Below are 23,414 nucleotides of genomic sequence, written 5' to 3'. Positions count from 1 at the left end.
CTAGTCAAATTCGTCCTCATAATTTCAAACCTTAATCTTTAAGTTAAATCTTGGTTTAATTAGTTAATTCGGGGAGTTTTTTGTTGTGTTTTTTTGCTGCTTGTCACTTTTCTCGTTGTCAATAAAGTTCTTTAGAAAAACGTTGTTACGTCGGCGGGTTGTTTCCCGCTCAAGCAGAAGGGAAGTGTCCGCCTCTGTGATTGGCTGTTTTCAAATGTATGGCGGCAGCTGATTGGAGCGTTTTGAACCTCTGCTGTGTTGCGGTTTGTTCAAAATCAGCCTCTCTCCTCCAGAAGCGACAGAAAGTCGGTTAATGAAGATAACTTTGCTCTAGATCATCAAAACAAGGTATTTCTCTTTGTTTTCCACCTCTTTGAATGGCTGAGGGCATCGTTAGTCAGTCTGAGGTTTGACCTGAAGCTGTTGAGACGGTTAAAAGTCCCTGATATTAAAGTAGGATTTGACTCTGCTTGTCCCGGCTTAGCATTGGCTAAGCTAACGGCTGAGTCCAGGTCAGTGTCCAGATGTTCTGATCAGATCAGTCTGCTGCTCCGGCTCATATCTGAGACGCCTCATGTCCGGAGGATTTGAAATATCTGTGCTGATGGAGTTGAAGTTTTAAAACTGTCTGGTCTTTTGTTAAGTGAGTCGTTTCATCTTTTCTTTCAGGCCGTGATGGAAGATTATGTCAAAATAGAGAAGATCGGAGAAGGTTTGTCTTATTTTCCTTTCAATCAAAAGTTAAAATTTGGCAGAGTTGAACTGCTGTGGATTAAAGCAGCAGCAGCTGACAGACTGACTGTCTGACTGACTGGAGGAACCGCAGGAGATCCAGGTCCTGTAGGACCAGAGGACCTTCCTGACAGGGACTGTCTTTATTCCCACCAGGTTTCCTTCCTCCAAACTATCTATTATCTAATCCCATAGTTCAGATTAATTGTTCAGCTGATTGTATCTGACAGAAATGCTTCCTTCTGACTGGCTTCTTCAGCAAAGCACCAAAAATCTGATCAGATAAAAGATGAGCTTTTAATCTGACTTTTGCTCAAGAACTAATGCATTAAAAACACATTTATACACCGCACCATCTCCATGTGGAGTATGATGCCACAGAATATGAGAATTATAAAAAAAATCACGTCTCTTTTTAATTAAATCGTACACTGGGGAAAAAAATCAAAATGTAGATAAGCCATTTTCCTCTTAAAATAGGTGCATTTGTTCTTGGATTGAGGATGTAAAAAAGACATTTGCCAATGGAATGAGACAATTTACACTTGAAATAAGAAAAAACAATTTCATTGTTTTGTTTCAAGTGCATATTATCTAATTTTAAGAGTAGAAATCCTCATTCCATTAGCAAACTCTCATTTACCTTCTCAAATTAAGGGTAAATACACTTAATTCAAGACATTTTTTTACTTATTTTTAGATTGTTTTTCATGTGTAAGAAATCTACAATAAGGAATTTCTGTTGTGTGATTTAATAATGTTGTTTCTACTGTACTGATTGAGGTTTTTTAGTTAAAAACGGAGCCTAATGGGGGCCCTTAAGTAGATAAATACATCTGTGATCAGATCTTATGCTGCTATTAGCAGCAATAGGTAGTGATGGGTCCATTAACACCAATGCTTGGGTGCAGGCGTGGAGCCCATAGAGTGAAACGCTGTATCAGTGTGCGTGTTGATTCAAGAAAGTCATGTGACCAATACATGAGCTGTTTCTAACTGACTGACTCACTAAACTGGGTTTAAAAGCATATCTGTCAACATGATGCATCTGCTAAAAAAAAAAATGTCTTGTCTCATTAAAAATATGACAAATGTTGGAGCAGCCTAAAAGGAACAGGAACGTTTCAGCCGTTCTCATTGCGTCATCCTTTTCCTCTCAGTTATCACTCAACTTATCTGAATTAAAGTTAATTTCAAACTGACACTTAGTTTATTTACTGTTTTTACTGTACTTATTGTTTTAAAATTATGATTTAAAATCCACAATCATCCTCGTTCACATTTCCCCCTAAATATTAACGTCATGATATATGTTAACATTGTCTGTTGGCTGCACATAAAAATATCACTTTTATTTAATTATAAATATGAAATATTACAATATAACCTAAATTATATCATTGTACTAGATCATCAGATCAATTCAGTTCAGTTTGTCCAATCAGTTCACTCTAGTGTCTCTAAAATTTTCTAAATTTCCATGTTATGATAAATGTTTACATTATTTATTGGCTGTATCTAGAAATATCAAATTTATTTTAAATTTAAGTATAGATGTGAAATAATAAAATATAACCTACAATAACTTAAATTATATCATTATTCTAGGTCATCAAATTAATTCGGTAGTGTCTTTAAACGTCCAGCAGATGTCAGTATTCTGTGAGACGGTATCAACGCAGCATTAATACAGTTTAGCTTCAAGATGCCTGATTGATCATCACTGGCAATTGGCTAACTGTCCTTAAAGGTATTGTGGATGATTTTTTTTTTTTTTTAAGACCCGCCCTCTCCGCTTAAAAACAAACAAAAAAAAAACGTGTGAGAGCGTGCATGAGCCCATTTCTCCTCATGCTCACTCTGTTTAAAAGTTCTGTTCTCATAGCTCATACCAGCTTACTGTGTCCAAACGTCCGCCCTAACCTTTAAATTCCTCAAAAACTACATAGAGCGGGGACTATATAGTGAACTTTATAGTGAACTCAGTTTACTGACCGTTCAGACAGGTGATCACTACTTTTTGCTCCGTTGGTCACGTAAATCCTCCTCCACCGAGTGGTGCCTGCGGCATCTTTATTAGTCGCCGCTGTCAGGTAGCAACAGCCTCTTTCGACAGCGAGCTGCTGTGACAGCAAATCCCATAATGCTTTGCGAGGAAAGCCCTCTGCACAAAGCGTTCTGGGATATATCTGCCTCTTCTGAGGCCTTTCTTTTCATCTCTTCGTAGACACTTTTTCTCTTACGACCCTCGGCCATTTTCAAAGAACCGCTGTGAGAAAGGTGAGCTTCAATGACTGTCTGAAACCGTAGCTCACCACAGATATATGCCTGAAAGAGTGCATGTGCAGAAAAAGATAGCTAACGTGATGAGCACGTTATACCAGAATGATTGACAGTTAGGAGGACCACTTATTTAGATGATCCAACCAATAATAAAAGATCATCCTCTATACATTTAAGAAACAAAAATCGTTTTATAAAACCCAGGATAGTGTTTTTCTTGTTTTGCAGTTTTAAACAGAGTGGTGTGATGGAAATGTTAAGCATCAGTTGCTGCAGATGAACCAACTCTTTTACTCCCATGAGGTCGGAGAGCCTGTGGGTCTCTGCTGCTCCCAGAGGCTCGGTTTGCTGTGAATGCTGAACGATCCGATGGGAGGCCTGTGTGTGTGACGTCTGCCTCTGGCCTTGTTTTTCCAGGTACCTATGGGGTGGTGTATAAGGGCAGACACAAGGCTACGGGGCAGGTGGTGGCCATGAAGAAGATCCGCCTGGAGAGCGAGGAGGAGGGGGTTCCAAGCACCGCTGTCAGAGAGGTGTCTCTGCTCCAGGAGCTCAAACATCCCAACGTAGTACGGTACGCTGCTTTTTGGGCTCGGTAATCAGCCTGGACAGGCCCTCTGCTGGTGGACTGGTTTTCATGGTTTCCATGGTACCGAGCTCCAAACAGGTCTGCTGCTCAGTCACTGAGGACCCGTTGGTCTCAGGTCTGCATGGCGTCCTGCTCAAAGGGGCTTTAGTCTAAACCGCTACATCTCAGTGGGTTAAACATACAAGCATCTGGGAATCCGTGACAGGAAATCAATCTCTAAAGTAATTATTGATTAATCAATGGAATAATTATATTTGGGAATATGAGGGGGAAAAAAGTCACGTATTTGGTAGTCATGACTAAAAAATTTATTTTTTTATTAGTTAACAAAGACACAATGAGAAAAACATCTACTGAAAACTCCCTTGTCGGGAAAAAAAGGAAAATAAAAAAATATAATATAACTTCCCTCCAGTTCATGTCGCCTCACTGAATAAGAAGAGAAAAACGTTTACAGATTCGGTAGAAAAGACTAAATTAATCCCCAGATCCGTCTGATTTCTGGCTGAGGTGATGAGTTAGCTGCTCTAAGGGAAAGCTAGTCGATAAAAGAGCGATCAACCTGTCAGCAGCAGGAGCACATGGAGAGATCTATGGTAACTGGAACAACTTTTCCTGTAAACAAAGATTTAAAAGGAGCGTCCAACGATGACAACAAAATATTTACGAAATAATAAAAAATTAGTTTGAGTCAGCTGAGTGGACCAAGTCACAATTAAACAGGTAGAAAAAAAAAAACAGTATAAACAGAGAAACCAGAATAAAATTATTAATCTAAAAACTCATCTACATAATGAAAGAGTCTGCAAAATAAACAATGTGATACCAGATAACTCAAGAAATTACTTTAAAGAAAAACAAACAAAGCATTACTCCAAAGGAAACCTTCTAAATGGTAGAACCCAGCAAGGATCAATGACATCATCTGGCCAATTTAGCAGAAAATACTGGGACGAACGATGGTGAGTGAAAAGGAAAACTAATACCATGAATATACTTTGAAACAAAATACACAAGTTCAACCAATAATCCTGTAGTAGTAGCTTTAACATAAACATATAAATAGATGGAAACTGAAACATAATGCAAACACAAACAAACCGGGGATAGTAAGGGAAGCAAAGTGGCACACTAATGTTTAAATTTAAGCATTATGAATCAGAAATAAGAATAAGGGTCAAGTGGTGAACACAAACTAAACCAATTTGTCACAGCATGCACAAACTAATTTCTGCTCGTGCACGCTGTTCAAAAGTTGCTGTTTGCATCGCTCAAACAAGCTTACTTTCCAAGAAATTAAAATTTTTCCACTGTCAGACTTGCCACTGGTAAGTGTATATGGGAACGAGTACATAGATGAGCGTACCCGTCAGACCAGCATACCCATAGTCAATACGCATCCACACGACATCAGATTTGCGTTTATCCCTTTAGCTTATCCCTTTAGTTTAGTATGGAAAATAGACTTTAAACTACCTCATGTACAAAAAAAAAGATTTAAATACTTACTTTTTTTTGTGTTTTTTCAAGCTTATTGCAATCTGACCGTAAATCATATTTTTGTACATGACTAAAGGGATACACGCCCATTAAAGTAGTTTAGTCTATTTTTCTTCCAAAATTAAAGAGATAAAGGCAAATTTCACATTTTGCACATGCGTATTGACCATGGGTATGCTGGTCTGACAGAACACCGGGACTCTGGACCTCAAAGGTCTCCTGGTTGCTCTAATGGTTCATCACTCTGCTCCGTTTCTCACCGTATCCCATCTTAACCCGACCATCTCTAAGCAGCGGTTCTGGTACCTTCAGGGTGAGACCAATCAGTCTCCAGAAGCTCATGTCCCTTCATACGGGGTCGGTCTGGTTTCTTGATGAAGCTCTTAGGCAGAACTCATTGGATAATGTCTTTGATCTATCAGCCTCTTATTGTGATGTCACTGATGATGTCACTGATGTCCCCCGTGTGTACCAGGCTCCTGGACGTCCTGATGCAGGAGTCTCGTCTCTACCTCATCTTTGAGTTTCTCTCCATGGACCTGAAGAAGTACCTGGACTCCATCCCGTCGGGCCAGTACATGGACCCCATGCTGGTCAAGGTAGCGACCCAAACATTTCCAGTCTGACCCTCCCTGATCTGTGCTGCTCATTTCTTTGTCTACTGATAAAACTGATTTTTCATCATTTTAACCTAAAAACAAATCAAAGCAAACTAAAACAGCAGCTGAGTTTCTGTCAAAGCTATGTTGATGTTCTGCAGAATTCAAAGTTTTACTGTTGTGATGTTTAAATAACTACAACTTAAAAAAGCAACAAAAAAATAAGTAAACCTTTGTTAGCATACCTCAGAACATGGCGGCAGTGGAATGTAGACACTTGAAACAGATCCATATTTCAGCCGTAGCTGTAGAGGGCGCCATCATGAGGTGTCAAAAGTATCAATATTATTACTTAACCCTTTATAGGGAAAGTTAGCGTTTTTGATCACTTGCATACCCCTTACAAATGGAGTCCCCCAGTCCTTCAGTGAGGTCTAGAAGCACAAGATCTATATCCAGCCATTCAGCAAAGATGCTGCTACATGGCTGTAAATCATATTTTGGCATTTGACCAATTAGATGGGCCCTTGAAAAATAACTACTGGAAATTAAGTTGGAAGAAAAATGATAAGTTAAGAAAAAAAGGTAAAGAACAAACTGAAAAGTTTCTAATAGTTAAATACCCTAATTAACAATTATATTGAGGTTTATAAACTAAAAAATGCAGGTGCCAGTATCAGCGTTAATGCCTAAGGTTATGTTGGACAACTTTTACTCTGAGTGTTTTTCATGAATTTCTTATAGAAGCACTATTGTTATTTTTCTTAATATATTTGGGCAAGTTGGCGTTTCTTGTTATTACATGGACATTAATTTGTGCCATCCAAGTATCCATATATTTTGAATGTTACAAAGGTAATAAGGTCTTGTCCTGGATTCCAATAACACTACTGGCTTGAAATTTGGATTTTCAAAGGACTTCACTGAGTGCCCTAAAGGGTTTGAGGTATTGTGGAGGATTTCTGAGAATTTCTTTAAAAGACCTTCCTATGAAGACCCTCCCAGAGAGGGAACGCCTATTGAATGCGTGTGTGAGAGCGTGCATGAGCCCATTTTTTTTCCCCTACATGCTCTGTTTAAAAGTTGCTGTTCTCATAGATCATACCAGCCTACTATGTCTGAAGGTCCACCCTAACCCCTTAATTCCTCAATCACTACATAGAGCAGGGACTATATGGTGGATTTTATAGTAAACTCAGCTCACTGACCGTTCAGACATAATCACTGCTTTTTGCTCCGTTGGTCACGCAACTCCTCCTCCACCGGGTGGCGCCTACGCCATCTTTGTTATGGGCCGCTGTGACAGCAAATCCCATAATGCTTTGCGAGGAGAGCTCTCCGCACAAAGCATTCTGGGATATATCTGCCTCGGTCATTTTGAAAGAACCGCGGTGAGAAATGTGACCTGAAACCGTAGCTCACCACAGATATACGCCTGAAAGAGCGCATGCGCAGAAAATGATAGCTAACAGGATGAGCATGTAGGACGGCCTCACGTAAACATATCACTAGAATGATTGACAGTTATAAGGACCACCTTTTTAGATGATCCACCCAGAAATAAAAGATCATCCTCTATACTTAAGTAGAAGTATAAATCCTTCTGTTTAAAAACACTTTTGTAGAGGTAAGAGGATCAACTTTAGCTGTTTACTCCAGCAAAGTGTAAAAGTACCATTTTAAAACTACTAAAAGTAAAAGTAATGCAGGAAAAAATGTCAAAGACAGAAGCTTTACTGCATTACCCTGTTAAACATTTTTCTACAATTCTTGATGATAACTTCATAGATTTCCTTTTCTCAGTTTTATAACTAATTATAACAGTTTCAAATTTAACATTTGCATCATCTTGAAAAACAATTTATTTTGGTATGTGGGGAACAATAAGTTGGGGCAGCACCAAGTCCAACCACAAATAAATGAATTATCTGGATTAAACTAATTATAATTTTTTTTTTTTTTTTTTTAAATACCAACAGGCATTCCAATGCATTCGTACTCTTCACCAATCTGAGGAGTAGAAGTAAAAAGTTTTAGTCCAATGTGATTTATTATATTTTCTCCAAATGTCTCCATTTAGTGAACTGATTTGGGTGGTTATAATTTGCACTGATGTGTAATGGAAACGCAGCTCCTGGTAAAACACAGGCGTTGTCCTGATGATGCGGGGAACACCTCCCTGCTTCGGACGGCCCATTGGGCGCTCAGGAGAACCTGGGTCCTGATGGCTGCCTCTCTCTCCCCCTGACAGAGCTACCTGTACCAGATCTTGGAGGGGATTTACTTCTGTCACTGTCGCCGGGTCCTCCACCGGGACCTGAAGCCTCAGAACCTCCTCATAGACAATAAGGGCGTGATCAAGCTGGCGGATTTCGGCTTGGCCCGGGCGTTTGGCGTTCCGGTCAGGGTGTACACCCATGAGGTGAGCAGCAGACGTCTCCGACCGGACCTTCTCTGGTGCCACTCTAACCCTGACCTTTGCGCTCTCAGGTTGTGACTCTGTGGTACCGGGCTCCTGAGGTCCTGCTGGGTTCCCCCAGATATTCTACCCCTGTGGACGTCTGGAGCACCGGAACCATCTTTGCCGAGCTGGCTACCAAGAAGCCTCTCTTCCACGGAGACTCTGAGATCGACCAGCTCTTCAGGATCTTCAGGTGGGGGTCCGGTTGCAGGTTCTGACCCTGCAGGCCAAACAAGAGGCAGCTGGTTCTGTTGCTGACAGAGGTTCTTTTGCAGAACGCTGGGCACTCCAAACAACGACGTGTGGCCCGACGTGGAGAACCTGCCGGACTACAAAAGCACCTTCCCTAAATGGAAGCCCGGCAACCTGCCGTCCATGGTGAAGAACCTGGATACTGACGGTCTGGACCTGTTGGCGGTAAGAAGCAGGACCGCTGCTGGTTTGGTGTCAAAATAAGAGTCTGATGATCGACCTCAGCGTGAAGCTTATCTGTCTGATACGCATTCATTAGATCTTTGACCTCAGAACCTTTAGATTACTGACAGCAGATGATCAAACCTTCAGGTTTCCCTGAGGTTTAGAACCGCCTTAGAACCGCTCCATTGAAAGTTAAAAGTTCTCCTTCTGTTGCTGTTGTTCAATAAAAGTACGTTTTAAGATCATTTGAGGCGAGAATATTATACTTTAAAGCGTCACTATATGGTCCATTTACCGGTTTAATGCGGAATAAAAAAATAAAAAAAATTTCCGAAGTTGAGAGGACCTTGGCAACCAGCGGAGCTCCGAGGCTAACCGCAGTCCGTCTGCAGAAGCCCTCTCCCTGCATAGCTGTTTGTGAAGGACTGCTGGCTCTCATGACAATTTTTTTATTTTTGGCAAAAATTTCATTTGATTTGTTTATCTGACTGTGTTCATTATTATTCCCCCACTAAATGAAAAAAGTAATAATTTATTATTATCTAGAGACTATTAATAACAGGAGGTGAAATGCAGCTCTAGAAGAGCCGAGCGTCTGATGACATCACGAGTACGCTTCTGTTCCAATTGACCCATATCTATGCTGCGTGCTCGCGTTCTTGCCAAGACAGGACTTGACGAGAACGTGAGTCCGTACTCGCGTTCTCGTGAATTGAAAAACGGCCAGAATAAATCTGGGTCAGTTGGAACAGAAGCGTCCTGATGACATCACCAAATTCAAAGCTAGTCTGGAGCTTCACCCTCTGTTATTAATAGATAAATAATAATAAATTATGACTTCTTTCATTTATCGGGGGAATAATGATTAACTCAGTTAATAAACACAAATCAAATGAACATTTTGCAAACATGTGCCACAAACGGCTATGCAGAGAGAAGGCTGCTCATTCGGACCAACGTTAGCCCTGGCTGCCGTGACCCTCGGAGCTAAGCTGGTTGCAGTGGTCCTCTCAACATCGGAACTTTTTATAAATTAAGCATTAAATCAATTAATGGGCCATATAGTGATGCTTAAAGTATAATGTTCTCACCTAGAATGATCTTAAAACGTATTTCTATAGATCGTCCACAGAAAAGCAAACTTTTAACTTGATACTTTGTGCTCTGTGAGTGCTAACCTGGACGCTGCTGCAGTGCATGCTGGGACAGCTGCCAGTCTGGAGAACAGACAAGTCTGCTCTGATGCATGCTGGGTAAAGAGGGAGGGGCAAGAACAACATCCGGGGACTTTGTCCAGTTCTCTGTCTGCTGTTATTATGAATTGGAACAGTGCTAGGGCTGAGGTTGATGACGTTTCATGAGTACATGAGAACGCACAAGTACACAGATTGAGAAACAGCCTTAGACTCAGTGAACCTTCAGAAGAAATTTATAGAAACCTCACTGTCAGTAGAGGGGGTGTTAAACCAGAGATTTGATGGCAGGTTTCTTAGCAACAGACAAGTTATGGTGAAATGCAAGAACATGGGGGCGGGGTTAAGCTCAAACACTCCATCCTGTGGTTGTTCACAAACATTTCTTGACACCACGCAGAACTTCATGAAGGCCTGAAGCGGTTACAGAGTCCTCTTCTAACTCTGCTCTGTCCGTTCCTCCTCCTCACAGAAAATGCTGACCTACAACCCGCCGAAGAGGATCTCTGCCCGTGAGGCCATGACGCATCCATACTTCGATGACCTGGACAAATCCACCCTGCCGACTGCTGCCAGCATCTAGAGCCTCCGTAGAAACGGCCTCTGTAAACTATTCACCTGTAAATACTTGTTTGTTTGTGTGGAATTTATTGTTCACCTAAAGTTTCTACAATCTTTTCATTAAAGTTAATCTGTCTGATTCTGAATATTTTTTTTTTGTCTTGGGGCTGAAAATGTTCTTTAAAGATGTCCTGATGTCAAAAAGGAAGAAATTGAGCTTTTTACTCCCAGTTTAACCAAAATGTCAATCCGGACCACCAAGCTGGTTATCAATTCAATAACTTCAGCTTTAACTGATCGTAAATCTGTGAATTTGTACGTATAGAGGGGCGGGTTCAAGGTCGCAGACCAATCAGAACCAGGAGTGCAGAGGAGAGTGCGGTCTCTGTCCTTTAGAGGAACGGAAATATTTCAGCAATAAAAGGTCAAACATGGTGGCGGCATGAGTTAGACATTAAATGACGTAGACAAGTATTGCTGAGTGCGTTAATGAGAGTCACGAAGCATGCATCCCAGTCGCTGCAGATTAATCTCCATCCCCTCTGGAGGGAAGATGACTTAAAGCAGAATTAAACATTTATCTGGTTAGTTGGACGTTTTAATTCCTGAATGTTTGGGCTCCAATAAAGCTGGAAGCTGATGCAACCATTGGATCATTAATACAGGAAGTGATCAGTCTGAGTCAGCTGCTTTTAAAACAATGATGCCTAAATGATCAGAAATACCTGAATGTCTTCTCTACTGGAACCAGAAACACGGAACCACTGAATAAACCTGAAGCTACTTTAAACCCAGCAGGAAGCAGACGGTATCTGAGCTGTTTTTAGAGATGGCTCAGAGCGAAATGTTTGGAATGCGTTGCAGAATGCGGGAAACCAAGGCTATGTTTAAATTCCACATTGTTCACTTAATAAAAAGGAAAGCTGTCCGATTTAGAATCATGTGATGCAAACAGCTTTTATGTTAGTAAAACGGAGCAGGGGGGATCCAGGACGACCCACCAATGCTCCACTGGGATAAGCTCCAGGACACTGACTGCTCTTTAATGGTCTGACTGGTTTGGACTTATGAAGGAGCAAGCAGTAAGAACAGTCACGCACAAGTGATTTTCAAAACACAGGGTTCTTTTATTTAAGCCAAAAAAAAGAAAATGCAACAAGTAAACAATCCAGAAAAGAGGTCAAAGGAACAAAAACTACTCAAAATAACTATAGAAACAAAGAGGAACTTAAATAGTGGCTGATCAGTCAACAGAAACACATGGGGCAAAACATACATAAACCTAAGAAAAATTGAGAAAAACCCCATTTTCTCCCACAGCACTGATGTGGTATAGTCCAAATCAGCTCAGGCCTCCTGCTGGTTCCTTAAGTTAAAAAAAAAAAAAAAAACCACTGGACTTTTCCTCCCAGTTTTAAGGCGTTTCACTTCCCATCAAGGAAGATTTTTCAATTCAAAATGTCAGAAATATATGAAGAAAAAAATAAAAGTCTCACTGGAATCTGCATTTTTTTTTTTTTTATTATGCACTGAATTTTAACCACTGAACTTTTATCAGCTGCAAAAAACATTGCCTGCAAAGAATTCTATCCGAAATGTGTTGACCTTTTGGTGAACTCAAGCTAAAGCAATCTACACTTAATGCAGTCAAGCAGCTTCTAGCTATTTTTGCAGAGGATTTTTTTTTTGCAGCTGAAATTTCACTAGATAAAAATTCAGTGTAAGGAATTTTCATTGTTTAATTTTTTTTTTATTCGGTGTACAAAAAAAAGGCAGATCCAATGGGTCTGTTTTCCATGAGAATCTTCCTCCTCCATGACTTCATCCACATCTTCACATCAGAATCAAACCTGTGAGGAAAACCATGGAGCTCTTTCTGATCCTGGCGTTTCACTGAGCTACGTTCTCCGCTGAAACATTGAAGCTCCACAGAGGCTGCTTTCTGGAAACATCCACTTTATTGATCAAATTAATGAAGGATAAAACAATCATCCCATCTTCGTCGTCTCTAGTCGTGTTCCTCAGCACCGTCCAGCAGGAACTGGCTGATCTGCTCCTTCATCGCAGACCTGCAGCAGATAAAAGGTCAGACCAACTGGGATTCAAATCTGTTAACATCTCTTCACTGGGAACCTCAGCATCTCACCGCTTCTGCCTTCTGTGAGCCTCTGACAGGACGTAAGGAGGAAGATGATGAACGGAGGACTGGAGGGGATGAAGAACGCAGACCAAAAATAAGAAAATCCAACTTTACAGACAGGTCCAGGCTGCGGTTTCCACTCACCATGTCTCTGACAGTCCGCTGGCAGCTGTAGCACAGCAGGCTCCTCATCCCGGCCACCTGGGGGCCCCTGGAAGACAAAGGGCCCAGATGATGCAAGAAGAGGGTAGCATGGGGTCCGCTTTAACCCCCCTAAACTCCAGTGACCATCCTCCGACCCAGAACCCGCCGCTCCTTCTGATCCTTTTCACGTTGAAGTCATTAGTGAACGAAGGTGATGAATAAAGTTTGAACCACTCACATCAAAGCATTGTTGTTATCTGAGCGCTGCTAGCAGTATCAGCTAAAAACAACAGATCGGTGCATCTCCAGAGGAAACCTAACCCTTTATGTCTGGAGGATTTGGTTCCTCAGGAAGGATGCAGAAACGAGGATTTCGTTTTTTATTTTGTTAGAAAAATAAAGGTCTCTGAAAAAAAGATCCATTCATCCATTTTCTTACGTTTTATCCAGGGCTGGGTCGCTGACGCAGCAGTCAAAGAAGATATGCCCGGACCTTAGGCTCATTTATACTCTGACTTAAACCAGGCCGTCTGCATGTGTCGCAGTGAACGCAAACCTTTCCCAGCCCACACACCTCCTCCAGCTGCTCTGGGGGGGATCCCGAGGCAACACCAGACCAGCTCAGAGACATAGTCACTCCAGCGTGTCCTGGGCCTTCCATAAGGCCTCCTCCCAATAGGACATGCCTGGAACACCTCCTGAAGGGAGGCGACCCGGAGGCATCCGGAACAGATGCCCGAGCCACCTCAGCTGGCTCCTTTAGTCGTGGAGGAGCAACGACTCTACTCCGAGCTCCTCCCGGGTAACTCATCTCCACATCCGATCTGGAAGGGTGCGCCCAGCCACCCTGCGACGGAAATTTATTTCGGCTACTTATATTCACGACCTCCTCCTTTCGTTCATTCCCCAGATCTCATGACCACAGTTGAGGGTGGGACAGGGTTTATACAGGAATGAGTAACTCTATTTTAATGCTCTTAGAAATACTTTTAATGCCATCAACAAATGTCCATGACTCACATATATAGATGCATGTGTAAAACACGGAAAAATCCTTCATCTTTACCGTCGACAGGCTGCAGCCATGTCCCAAATTCCTCGTTTTCCAGCCACTTTTGTTGAAGTTAGCATTTTTCCCCCCATTCTCTAGCTTTTCCTCCGCCTTGAGTTTCTTTTCCAAACATACGGCTTTACGATCAACCAGAAGCAGTTCCGTGCAAACACAAAATTGTTTTTAGAAACATTTTTTTTATAAAGCATTTAAAATGCCATGATAATCACATTTAATTAATTATCATGCTAATTAAGTCCTTCATTTAAAAAAATAATAATTTAATGACTTAATGATTTTTAATGACAGGCGGAAACCCTGTGGGAATGTAATCGATTGGTAAATCGAGAGCTTTGCCCCCCGACTCAGCTCCCTCTTCACAACAGTCTGATACAGCGACCGCATCACTGCAGACGCCACACCGATCCGTCTATCAGCCACACGCTCCATCCGTCACTCACTCGTGAACAAGACCCTGAGATACTTCAACTCTTCCACTTGAGAAAAGGACTCTCTACCGACGTTGATCTTTTTAAGACACAAATCGGTCGGTTTCTGAAAAAGATCGTCTAAATACCTCAAAATGAAAAACGGTAGATATTAATCATGAATCCCAGGGGAAATAAATCGATTGCTTACGTTGGAGAAGAAGAGCAGCCAGCATTACAGTCTGCCCCCCCACAGGGTCCAGAGGAGCAGCACCGTCCCACTGCAGCTGGTTCTGGTTCCACTGGGACTGTGGTGGGAAAAGACACGGTTAGAGGAACAATCAGCAGGAACCAGGAGGCCATGCTGGCGAGACACTGCACCTGAGCTCAGAGGACCTCTGGTCTGAGAGAGGCGCTCCGACAGCAGGGTGGCCTGGAGCGCCGAGGCCTCCTCTGGAAGACAGGACAGAACACGCTTCAGTCATCTGCAGCAGGAGGAAGGAGATACGCTCAGATGTCTGCTCAGACACCATCACTGGTTCTCCACACTTCATCTGGAAACCTGACAGACCAGTCTGGGTCTGACCCCCCCTCCCCCTTCAGACACTTGGACAGGTATGGAGCATTGCACACTAACAAAAGAAGCCAACCCACCCCAATTCCAAAGGGGTGGACCAGTTAATCCGTTTCCATTTGAATATTTTCTAAACAAAAACAAGGCTTTGTTGGGATACTCTATGAAACCTTAAACTTTAAGCTATTTCTGACATTTTGAATTGAAAAAGCTTCCTGGATGGGAAGCGAAACTTGGAAACAAAGTAATTTTCTTTTTTGGGGGGGAATGTGTGGTGTTATGGCGCCCTCCAGTGGATTTCTATGATACTACAGGCCATTTTCCTCATGCGTCTATGTGGAGCCGTTTTGCCTGCATGGCTATAGGTATACACCTATATAGTTTCTTCTGTTTCAGATAACCACACATCCACATAGATATGCCCTAAGAAACCAAATATAAGCACCTCATCATCATCTGTACCATTACCTCCAATGTACCTGCCTATATTCCATCAATAAACCTTCTAAGCTGCACCGATGGAGTTGACATATTCCTTCTGACCGAGGAAGATTCAATTGATGACAAATCTGAAATTAGCGCATATCAAATGTACAGTCTTCTACAATATTTTTGTTACAATATGCTGATTTGATGGGCATGCAGGTGGAGCAGTGGTTAGTGTGCATGACCCATGTACAGAGGCCTTTGACCTTGACGCAGCTGACCCGGGTTCGAATCCGATCTGTGTTCCTTTACTCAACATCAGTTATCTTTCTTAAAATAGTCTATTAGTTAATTTGTTGGTAATGAGTTGATGCAATAAGCTTGTTTTCCTTAAATAAAAACATTAAACCAATCTGACTGGATGATCTGGATCTATAGTGACCTGAGATGACATGATGTGAATTGGTGCTATATAAATAAAGTTAACTGAAATTGAATTAACACCACACGGCGTTTCATCAGTTTCCTCTAGGGAGGCAGCTACTCAGCAGAGCCAGGCGAGGACAGAGGTCGCTGCTCTGGAACCTCTGGAACAAGCACTGGAAAACACGCTCTGGAACTGGACTCTGGGCCGCATTGGTGAAAAAGCTGTGACTCACCAGCACCAGGTTCCAGGCTGCTCAGACAGAGCAGGCACCGGTCCGAGTCCTCAGCAGCAGAGGAGAACCTGCAGGCCGTCTGGAGCTTCTCCCCGGTTCTGTTTCCACACAATCATCAGTTTTAGACAGCAGTGAGACAGAACTGGAGAAACACCGCCTTCACGGGTCCAAGGAACCAGATCTTTAAAGTCGTAGGGAAATCAAATCATTCTGGATTAAACATGTATATAAATGTACTCTTTATCAGACCATATGGTCCCAAAACTTAGGGTTTGTTTTTTTCTTAAAATCTGTGTTTTTTTTCGCTATTTTATGCAGGCCAGTTAGTTATACGTCAGCTTTAACACCTAAATTCGGCCAATCATATATCAACGGTCATCTGTCCATCAAATTTTTTCGGTCATAGCATCTTGATTCTTATGTCGCAGCAAATATACGCAACAGTTGAAATCAGAATCCTTTCCTTTCCCATTGAGTTCCGTCCCAGTGTTCATGGGGATGGACGTCTGTGTCTTCAGCAGGCTTAGAGCTAACAGAACTGGCAGCGTTGCGAGGCAAGGGCTCAAACATGTACGGCTGGAAGCCTTCTACACCAAACCAAGCTTCTGCCGCCCTGGTGTCCTCTTCCACAACATCTTTGTTGTTGTGGATGAATGCGACCTGGCCGTTCAGACACAGGTCGCATTCGAAAGGATCAGATTCGTATCGGATTCAGGAACACATAGCCAAGCGGCCTGGGTCGCATTGGAAATAATCGGATCAGAGTTTCTCAGACTGTCGTGAAAAGATCAGATCGAGGTCGCATATGGGCAAAAAAAAAATAAAAAAAATCGGTTTTGGGTACTTGAGGCTGCGGTGTGAACGGAGCCTTAGTCACAAATTTAGTGCTACTTGGTCCCAATGGAATTTCCCATTGGGAAGCTACTTGCACCAAGTTGCTAACTGGTTAGCAACGATGCTTGTGAGAAACTGGCCACAATCAAACTTACTTGCAAACCTTCCGCTACAACAACCCCGCCCCCTTGATTAACGACCAATCACATTCACTTTCGGTGAGAAATTCGGGAGAAATGTTTGGAAAGGCCGTTTCCCTACGACTTTAAAGCTGAGCGGGTTCTGACTGACCGGTAGATGGTGCTGACGGTGGAGGGGAAGTCTGTCTGCAGCTTGGTGACAAAGCTCTCCGTCAGACGCTGGATGCTGGACTTATCGGACGTCTGTGGAACAGATGGACAGATAGGAGCTCAGGAAACGGGTCTTCCTTGGTTCTGATGGTAAAGTGGGATGATCGGACCTTGGTTTCCAGGTTGGGGACGGCCACGGTGGGAACCTTGAACAGGTGGTTGTAGAAAGCGATTTCTTTGGCGGAGTATTCCCTCATGGGCCGGACCGCCACCACATCTCCGTACCTGCAGTCAGAGAAACCCTGCAGAACCGACAGGGTCAGAGTTCTACCGGACCGCCCTGCGACCCATCAGCATGGCAGTACCCACCGTGTCCTGAGCCAGCTGGGCCCCCCTGCCCAGTGAGATGCTGGTCAGCAGTCTCACAGCAAGTCTGGTGCAGCTGTCTCCCAGCATCAGTTTGCTGTAGCTGTGTTTCCGCGCCGTATGGACCAGCAGGTGCTGCCTTAGAGGAGGAAACAGTCAGTCAGCTCAGCCTGAGTGGACCTCAGCAGAACAGAGGACTGCTGTCTGACCTGAGTGTGTTCAGGAGGTCCAGTTTAGCCGTCTGGGTTTGAACTGAGTCCATCAGTTGCTCCAGCAAACGGGTCCGAGACTCATGGACATCAAGCAGGGACTCCTGACCATTCTCCTGTCGAGGGCCCGCTGGGTCCGAACCGCCGCCGCTCTGCAGGAACAGGTCCACAGCCGCCTTGTAGGCAGAATCCGGTCGGTCTGACCGCGCCGAGGGAGCCACCAGAACGGAACCAGGAAGGTCCAGAACCTGGAGCAACAGCAGGCAGAGCAGAGCGGTCAGACAGGATACCAGAACCCCAACCGAGGTTCTGATCGAGCAAGGAGAACCGGGGCTGAGCACAGACCTGCTCCAGAGGGACAATGTAGAACGGGAAGCCAGTAGATCTGAACATCTGCTGGAGATCTGAGGTCTTCTTCCGTCTCATCTCTATAGACTGACCCAGAGCGCCCCCTTCTGTAGATACAGAGAGAGAGAGAGAAGGAGGATCACTAAGGAGGAGGGAGGGAGGGAGGGAGGGAGGGAGGAGGAGCAGCTGATAGATACCGTCTATGTGAACGATCCCAGGCAGGAACCTCAGCTTCTTATGGGCGTTGTGGCCCACACCCTGAGGAGGACAGAGGGATGACAGAGAAGAACCATGAGGACAGAGAGACAACTGGGACGTCCTACAGCAGGAAGTCCACACCTCCATCCTGTGGCCTCCTCTTTCCATCACCTCCGGATCCTCTGAGGTGAGGAGAAGAAAGCGCTGCACCATGAGCAGCGGAGGAACCTCTAACTGGAACTGAATGTTATAACCAGTTCACAACCAGGTTATAAACCAGTTCATCAATGAGTTTGTGTTGATGCCAAACTGGGAGGAGGTGGGGAGTTCTACTGGAAAGAACCAACTGCTATCAGAGGGAAATGCTGCATCACCTCCTGGACCTGACGGAGCATGGAGCAGGAGGAGGGACCTCCAGATACGGCCAGCAGGACCTGCAGAAGAAGGAGACGTTCAGGGTTAGAGCGCTATCATCAGAACCGACAAAACACCTTGGTTCAATCCTAATGACACCAAACGGGTCAGAACCTGCAGATCCGTTTAAGATGGACCTCTACCTTCATCAGAACTCTACCTGATCGGACGGACCTCTACCTGAAGCCTGTTTGCTGCATCTCACTAATTTTCTGTTACATTTATTCATTGGTTCAATAAAACCATGTTGGTGAAAAGCAGGAGCTTCAGGGCATAGACCAGGTTGGTAAACCTGTCCTCCTCACCTTCTCTCCTGGGAAGATGACTCTGGTCTTCCCCAGCATGGCTCTGAACTTATGAATGAAGCTCTCCCTGAAGCAGCTCCTGAGACAGAAACAGGATCAGGACCTTCTGCAGATCTTCCAGGAGCTCTTGCTCATAGTGACCAGCTGCTGTCCTCTGGGGCTCTTCTCCACCAAGCTAGCTGGTTAGCATGGTTGCCTTACCTGCAGTAGGCATCTCCTGCTCTGACCACCACCACTGCTGGCTCCTCCTTGCATTTCATACATTTCTGGGAAAGGCTGAGAACAGAGAGAAGGAGCGTTTGATCCAACCATGAAATGAGCTGAATATCAACTGCTAATGACGCTTCAACACTGTGCAGCATATTTGCATTGTACTGTGGACTATTCATGTCAGAGCTGGGGGATAACTTTCCATAAGTTAGAAGGAATAATACTTTTTATATCTTCTAATATTATTTTTTACTTTATGTTCATCAATTAAATTCCAGCCAATATAATGTTTGCTGCCTGTGGTTGGTCCTAACACAGATTTATATAGTCTCAGTTAAATAGTCTCAGTCTAACTTGACTTGCGCCGCTTCTCCTGTTAATATGGTAAAGCCCTCCAGTGCGTCCGGCTCCAGGCTACATGTGATCCAAACTAACCAATGAGCTGACTGCTGTCAGTCAGTCTGGGTTGCTGGGATGAACAGAATCAATAATCAATAAATATGGATCCAGGCTCAGAATGAGCTCCTTGATATGTGCTTTAGAATGGCTTAGTCTCCATTCAAACCAGGTTTAAAGCCTTGCAGGGCAGCATAAAGCCCACTGCTCTCATTAAGACAGAAAAAAGAAGAAAAAAAAAACTCAGTTCAGGTGTTTTATAAAATATGTGAATCGGGAAATTGTCTATATACCGAACTGAACTGATTGTTTTTCTCTACTTCAAAAAAAACACTTTAGATTTTAAAATGGAAACATTTTCTATTTTTTTCTTGTTTTTTTTATTGAAAAAGTCAATGTATAACATGGATGCATAAAAACATAATTTTAATTCAGTGTTAAATTCTGTTTAAAGTAACAGATTATAATTAAAAATGTCTATTCGGACCCCGCTGATTTTTAACTGGTTACCCCTGATATCCTGAGGGTCTGAGTTTGAGCCCCACTCCCACAGACTGCCACTCTGGGTCCTTGAGCAAAGACTAGTGATGGGTCCATTAACAGCAATACATGGCTGCATGCGTGGAGCCCAAAGAGCAAAACACTATCGCTGAATGTGTCGTTTCCAGAAAGTCATGTGACCGATACAGGAGTCGCTTCAAACCGACTGACTCACTAAACTTTGTTTAAAAATGTATCTGTCAACATAATGCATCTGCTAAAAAAATAGCTCATCTTTTGAAGTTTATCATTAAAATGTTTAAGAATTTTGGAGCAGCCTAAAAGGAACAGAAACGTTTCAGCCGTGTTTTTACTTTAATTTTCCCGTGTCATCCTTTTCCTCTCAGTTATCACTCAACTTATCTGAATTAAAGTCAATTTCAAATTGACTCTTAGTTTATTTGCTGTTTTTACTGTACTTATTGTTTTAAACATATGATTTAAAATACTAGTCCACAAGTATCCTCAGTCACATTTTCCCCTTAATTTTAACGTTTTAATGTTATATGTTAACATTGTTTGTTGGCTGCATATAAAAATATCACTTTTTTTTATTTGAATATAAATATGGAATATTACAATATAACCCAAATGATATCATTGTCTTAGGTCATCAGATCAATTCAGTTCAGTCTGTCCAATCAGCTGCCTGTAGTGTCTTTAAATGTCCAGCAGGTGTCAGTGTTCTGCGAGACAGAATCAACGCAGCAGCTTCAAGATGCCTCATTAAGCATCACTAGCATAAACTCTTACCCCCACACTGCTCCCTAAGGGGAGGGGTTAAATGCAGAGGTAAATGTTTCTAATGTTAGCTCAAAAAAGTTTAATTATCAATTATTATTATTAGTAGTAGTAGTAATACTAAATGATAAAAAACATTTCTGAACATGGCTTTGAGTTCTGTAAAATACATCAACCCCACATTTAACCCCACTAAAATCCTGAATTCGTATTTATAAGGTTTGCAGCTCTGAAAGCTCAGCAACCATTTGTGTCACTGCCAGAACCTTCCGGCCTCCCTGGGGGGAACTAAACGCCAGCAGCTTCGTTCCTACCTGCTAAAACCGTCCAAAACACCGAACCTTTAAACAAGAAAGTTCCGCTGCGGCACAGAGACCCAATACCGCTCGGAAAACCCCGAGCTTTAACAGCCACCCACAATTCATCCATCAGTATAGTATCGTGATTTTTCAGCGCGTGGGTTCTACCTGAGTCTGTCCACGCGCTCCAACTGCTCGTGGTACTCTTCCTCCACCTGACACATCGCAGTAGAGCGATGGCGGCCTAGCCGGACGGGCAGAACTCAGGAGGAACCGGGTGAGTCCAGGTGTGCCGTCTTGATGTTTAATAATCACCACAACTCACAGCTTCTCCGCCTCATTCTTCTTCTGCTTTCATTTCCGGTTAGCAACCGGTCCGAGGCTTACTACCGCCACCTTCTGGATGCAGCGAGACACCCAGTGAAATTGTTGCCCTCTTACACCGTTATGTGCCTTACCTATTCTGTCTCTCAGTGCTGCTGCATCACCTCTGCTTTTCCAGCATTCCCAAAGCATGATTCTGCCAGCACCGTGCAAATTGGAAGTACAAACGTAGATTTGTTGTATGTCCATCCATTCATCCACTTTCCATCACACTTATCCTCTGCTCGGGTCGCGAGGGATGCATATCTCCAGCAGTCAATGGGCGAGAGGTGGGCTACACCCTGGACAGGTCGCCAGTCCATCGCAGGGCAACACAGAGACACACAGGACAAACAACCATTCACGCACACACTCACACCTAAGGACAATTTAGAGAAGCCAATCAACCTAACAGTCATGTTTTTGGACTGTGGGAGGAAGCCGGAGTACCTGGAGAGAACCCACACATGCTCAGGGAGAACATGCAAACTCCGTGCAGAAAGACCCCAGGCCGGGAATCGAACCCAGCACTGCTGCCTTGCAGCAAGAATAGGCCTATTAACAAATTTTGAGAATGCTTTATCAACTTTATCTGAACTAACAGGATATATATCCCTTCCAAGTAAATCTATCATAATCAGGACATTTTCTGGCTTAAAAAAAAGTTAATGAATTATCATTGAATTTTTTTAATCAAACAGAATGCACTGTAAAATCAACAGGCTGGGCAATATTGGTGGGTAATTATTGTATAACCTAGCATTTTTAATCAAGTGAATTAATGGCAGATAATGTCTTTGATGAACCATTCCTTTTTGAAGATAGATTTACAATTAATTGTTATTACTCTGTTGTTCCATAGGGTAGATCTATGGGGAGAAAAGCTGTTCCAGGTTGTCAGCAGCGGGTCGGCGGGACCCCATTTCCCAGAATGCGATGCGCGCAGAGCGCCCGGTGAAACCTCGCGAGCCTCCGTTCGTCTCGCTCCTGAGCGCAGATCTCAAAGCCATCCGGATGCATCCTCTGCTGTTATCCTCGCGTTTGGAGCTCAGATGTTTTAATTGAGGTCAAGCATCGCAGCGTCGTGCCTTCAGTCGCTTCCAATGTTTACCTCTCTAGCATGTCTCCTCCAGCAGAGGGAAACAGCCAGACTTCTCAGGCCAGGAAGCATCTCTATCCTTCATCTTTAGTCAGCCGCTAGCTTAGGACATTCTCTCCCCTCAACTGTCCGGATTATGCTCTAGTCGCTCTCCGGATTGAACTCTTCCTCGCTTTTGTCGACAGCTGGGCTCCTCTTCGGCTCCATGATGGCGATGTTTCGGAGCTTTGTGTCGGGGAGCACCCAGCTCCGCCAGCAGCAGCAGCAGTCCAACAGCGGCCCCGGGCCCCTGGCGGCCCCTCCGGAGGGCGTAGAGAGCCAGTTCTCCTGCCCCATCTGCCTGGAGGTTTACCACAAACCCGTCAGCATCGCCAGCTGCGGACACACGTAAAGTAGCCTGTTGTTACTGGGAGGGAGGCAGGTGTTCATGCTTATTCATGTGATTTCAACCAGTGCAGGTTCTAATAGAATAGCTCTGATCCAGGGGCGGAGATAGGACCATCAGGCCTAAATAAACAAACACTCCATCATCATCATTTTAATCAAACTCACCTTCTGCTGCCTTCAACCATCACTGCTAAGCAAACAGGAAGTCTACTGCAAGGAAAGCTCTGCTCATTGGTCAGTCTGGCTGCTCCTGATGCTGGAAGTGTTGATTGAAAACATCAACCCTGCGGCTTCCTGGGTTTTCCTTTGATCTGCTTGATTGATCCTAACTGATTGATCCTAACTGATTGATCCTAACTGATTCTGATTGATTGATCCTAACTGATTCTGATTGATCCTAACTGATTGGTCCTAACTGATTCTGATGGATCACAACTGATTGGTCCTAACTGATTCTCATTGATCCTAACTGATTGATCCTAACTGATTCTGATTGATTGATCCTAACTGATTCTGATTGATCACAACTGATTGATCTTAACTGATTCTGATTGATTGATCCTAACTGCTTCTGATTGATTGATCCTAACTGATTCTGATTGATCCTAACTGATTCTGATTGATCATAACTAATTGGTCCTAACTGATTCTGATTGAT

At 43.4% G+C, this 23,414-nt stretch overlaps 3 protein-coding genes across 4 annotated transcripts in view; 2 read left to right on the top strand and 1 right to left on the bottom strand.

Annotated features, from left to right (window-relative positions):
• The first annotated feature begins 235 nt into the window (after positions 1-235).
• Positions 236-10,475, top strand: cdk1 (cyclin-dependent kinase 1). Of its 2 annotated transcripts, none has more exons than XM_015387664.1 (8): positions 236-348; positions 670-712; positions 3,433-3,589; positions 5,580-5,703; positions 7,955-8,125; positions 8,194-8,357; positions 8,440-8,581; positions 10,247-10,475. In XM_015387664.1, the coding sequence occupies exons 2-8, from the start codon at positions 676-678 to the stop codon at positions 10,355-10,357; spliced, it is 906 nt and encodes a 301-aa protein (XP_015243150.1). In that variant the 5' UTR covers positions 236-348; positions 670-675; the 3' UTR covers positions 10,358-10,475. The 2 variants fall into 2 exon arrangements, with proteins under 2 accessions (XP_015243150.1, XP_015243152.1); XM_015387666.1 differs by having other exon boundaries at positions 344-512.
• A 1,355-nt stretch (positions 10,476-11,830) lies between these two features.
• ctu2 (cytosolic thiouridylase subunit 2 homolog (S. pombe)) lies at positions 11,831-21,255 on the bottom strand. The gene is made up of 16 exons (XM_015387667.1): positions 21,076-21,255; positions 18,923-18,997; positions 18,722-18,800; positions 18,377-18,436; positions 18,002-18,062; positions 17,802-17,911; positions 17,457-17,704; positions 17,251-17,386; positions 17,052-17,183; positions 16,883-16,974; positions 15,758-15,855; positions 14,480-14,551; positions 14,310-14,406; positions 12,620-12,686; positions 12,482-12,540; positions 11,831-12,404 (listed from the first exon to the last, which is right to left on the bottom strand). Exons 1-16 carry the CDS (start codon positions 21,129-21,131, stop codon positions 12,344-12,346), a joined length of 1,503 nt encoding a protein of 500 aa, XP_015243153.1. The 5' UTR covers positions 21,132-21,255; the 3' UTR covers positions 11,831-12,343.
• Positions 21,256-22,542: 1,287 nt separating this feature from the next.
• rnf166 (ring finger protein 166) overlaps positions 22,543-23,414 on the top strand; it is an 8,161-nt gene continuing 7,289 nt past the window's right edge. The window contains exon 1 of the mRNA XM_015387660.1: positions 22,543-22,756. Within this exon, the coding sequence (XP_015243146.1) occupies positions 22,575-22,756 (182 nt within the window). The 5' untranslated portion in view covers positions 22,543-22,574. The remainder of the gene's footprint in view (positions 22,757-23,414) is intronic.

The sequence above is a fragment of the Cyprinodon variegatus genome, unplaced genomic scaffold (genome assembly GCF_000732505.1).
Source record: "Cyprinodon variegatus isolate N-32 unplaced genomic scaffold, C_variegatus-1.0 Scaffold401, whole genome shotgun sequence".
Taxonomy (NCBI): Eukaryota; Metazoa; Chordata; class Actinopteri; order Cyprinodontiformes; family Cyprinodontidae; genus Cyprinodon; species Cyprinodon variegatus.
Note: the sequence above shows the minus strand (reverse complement) of the source record. Positions and strands in the feature narration are given on the sequence as shown.

Coding starts and splice junctions, on each gene's coding strand:
- ctu2 (XM_015387667.1), bottom strand. CDS start 21,131: ATGTGTCAGGTGGAGGAAGAGTACCACGAGCAGTTGGAGCGCGTGGAC. Junction 12,687..14,309: donor GGCTGCTCTTCTTCTCCAAC/GTAAGCAATCGA, acceptor TTTGTCTTCCAG/GGGCCCCCAGGTGGCCGGGA. Junction 12,405..12,481: donor GCTCACAGAAGGCAGAAGCG/GTGAGATGCTGA, acceptor TATCTGCTGCAG/GTCTGCGATGAAGGAGCAGA.
- cdk1 (XM_015387664.1), top strand. CDS start 676: ATGGAAGATTATGTCAAAATAGAGAAGATCGGAGAAG. Junction 3,590..5,579: donor AAACATCCCAACGTAGTACG/GTACGCTGCTTT, acceptor CGTGTGTACCAG/GCTCCTGGACGTCCTGATGC. Junction 8,358..8,439: donor CAGCTCTTCAGGATCTTCAG/GTGGGGGTCCGG, acceptor GTTCTTTTGCAG/AACGCTGGGCACTCCAAACA.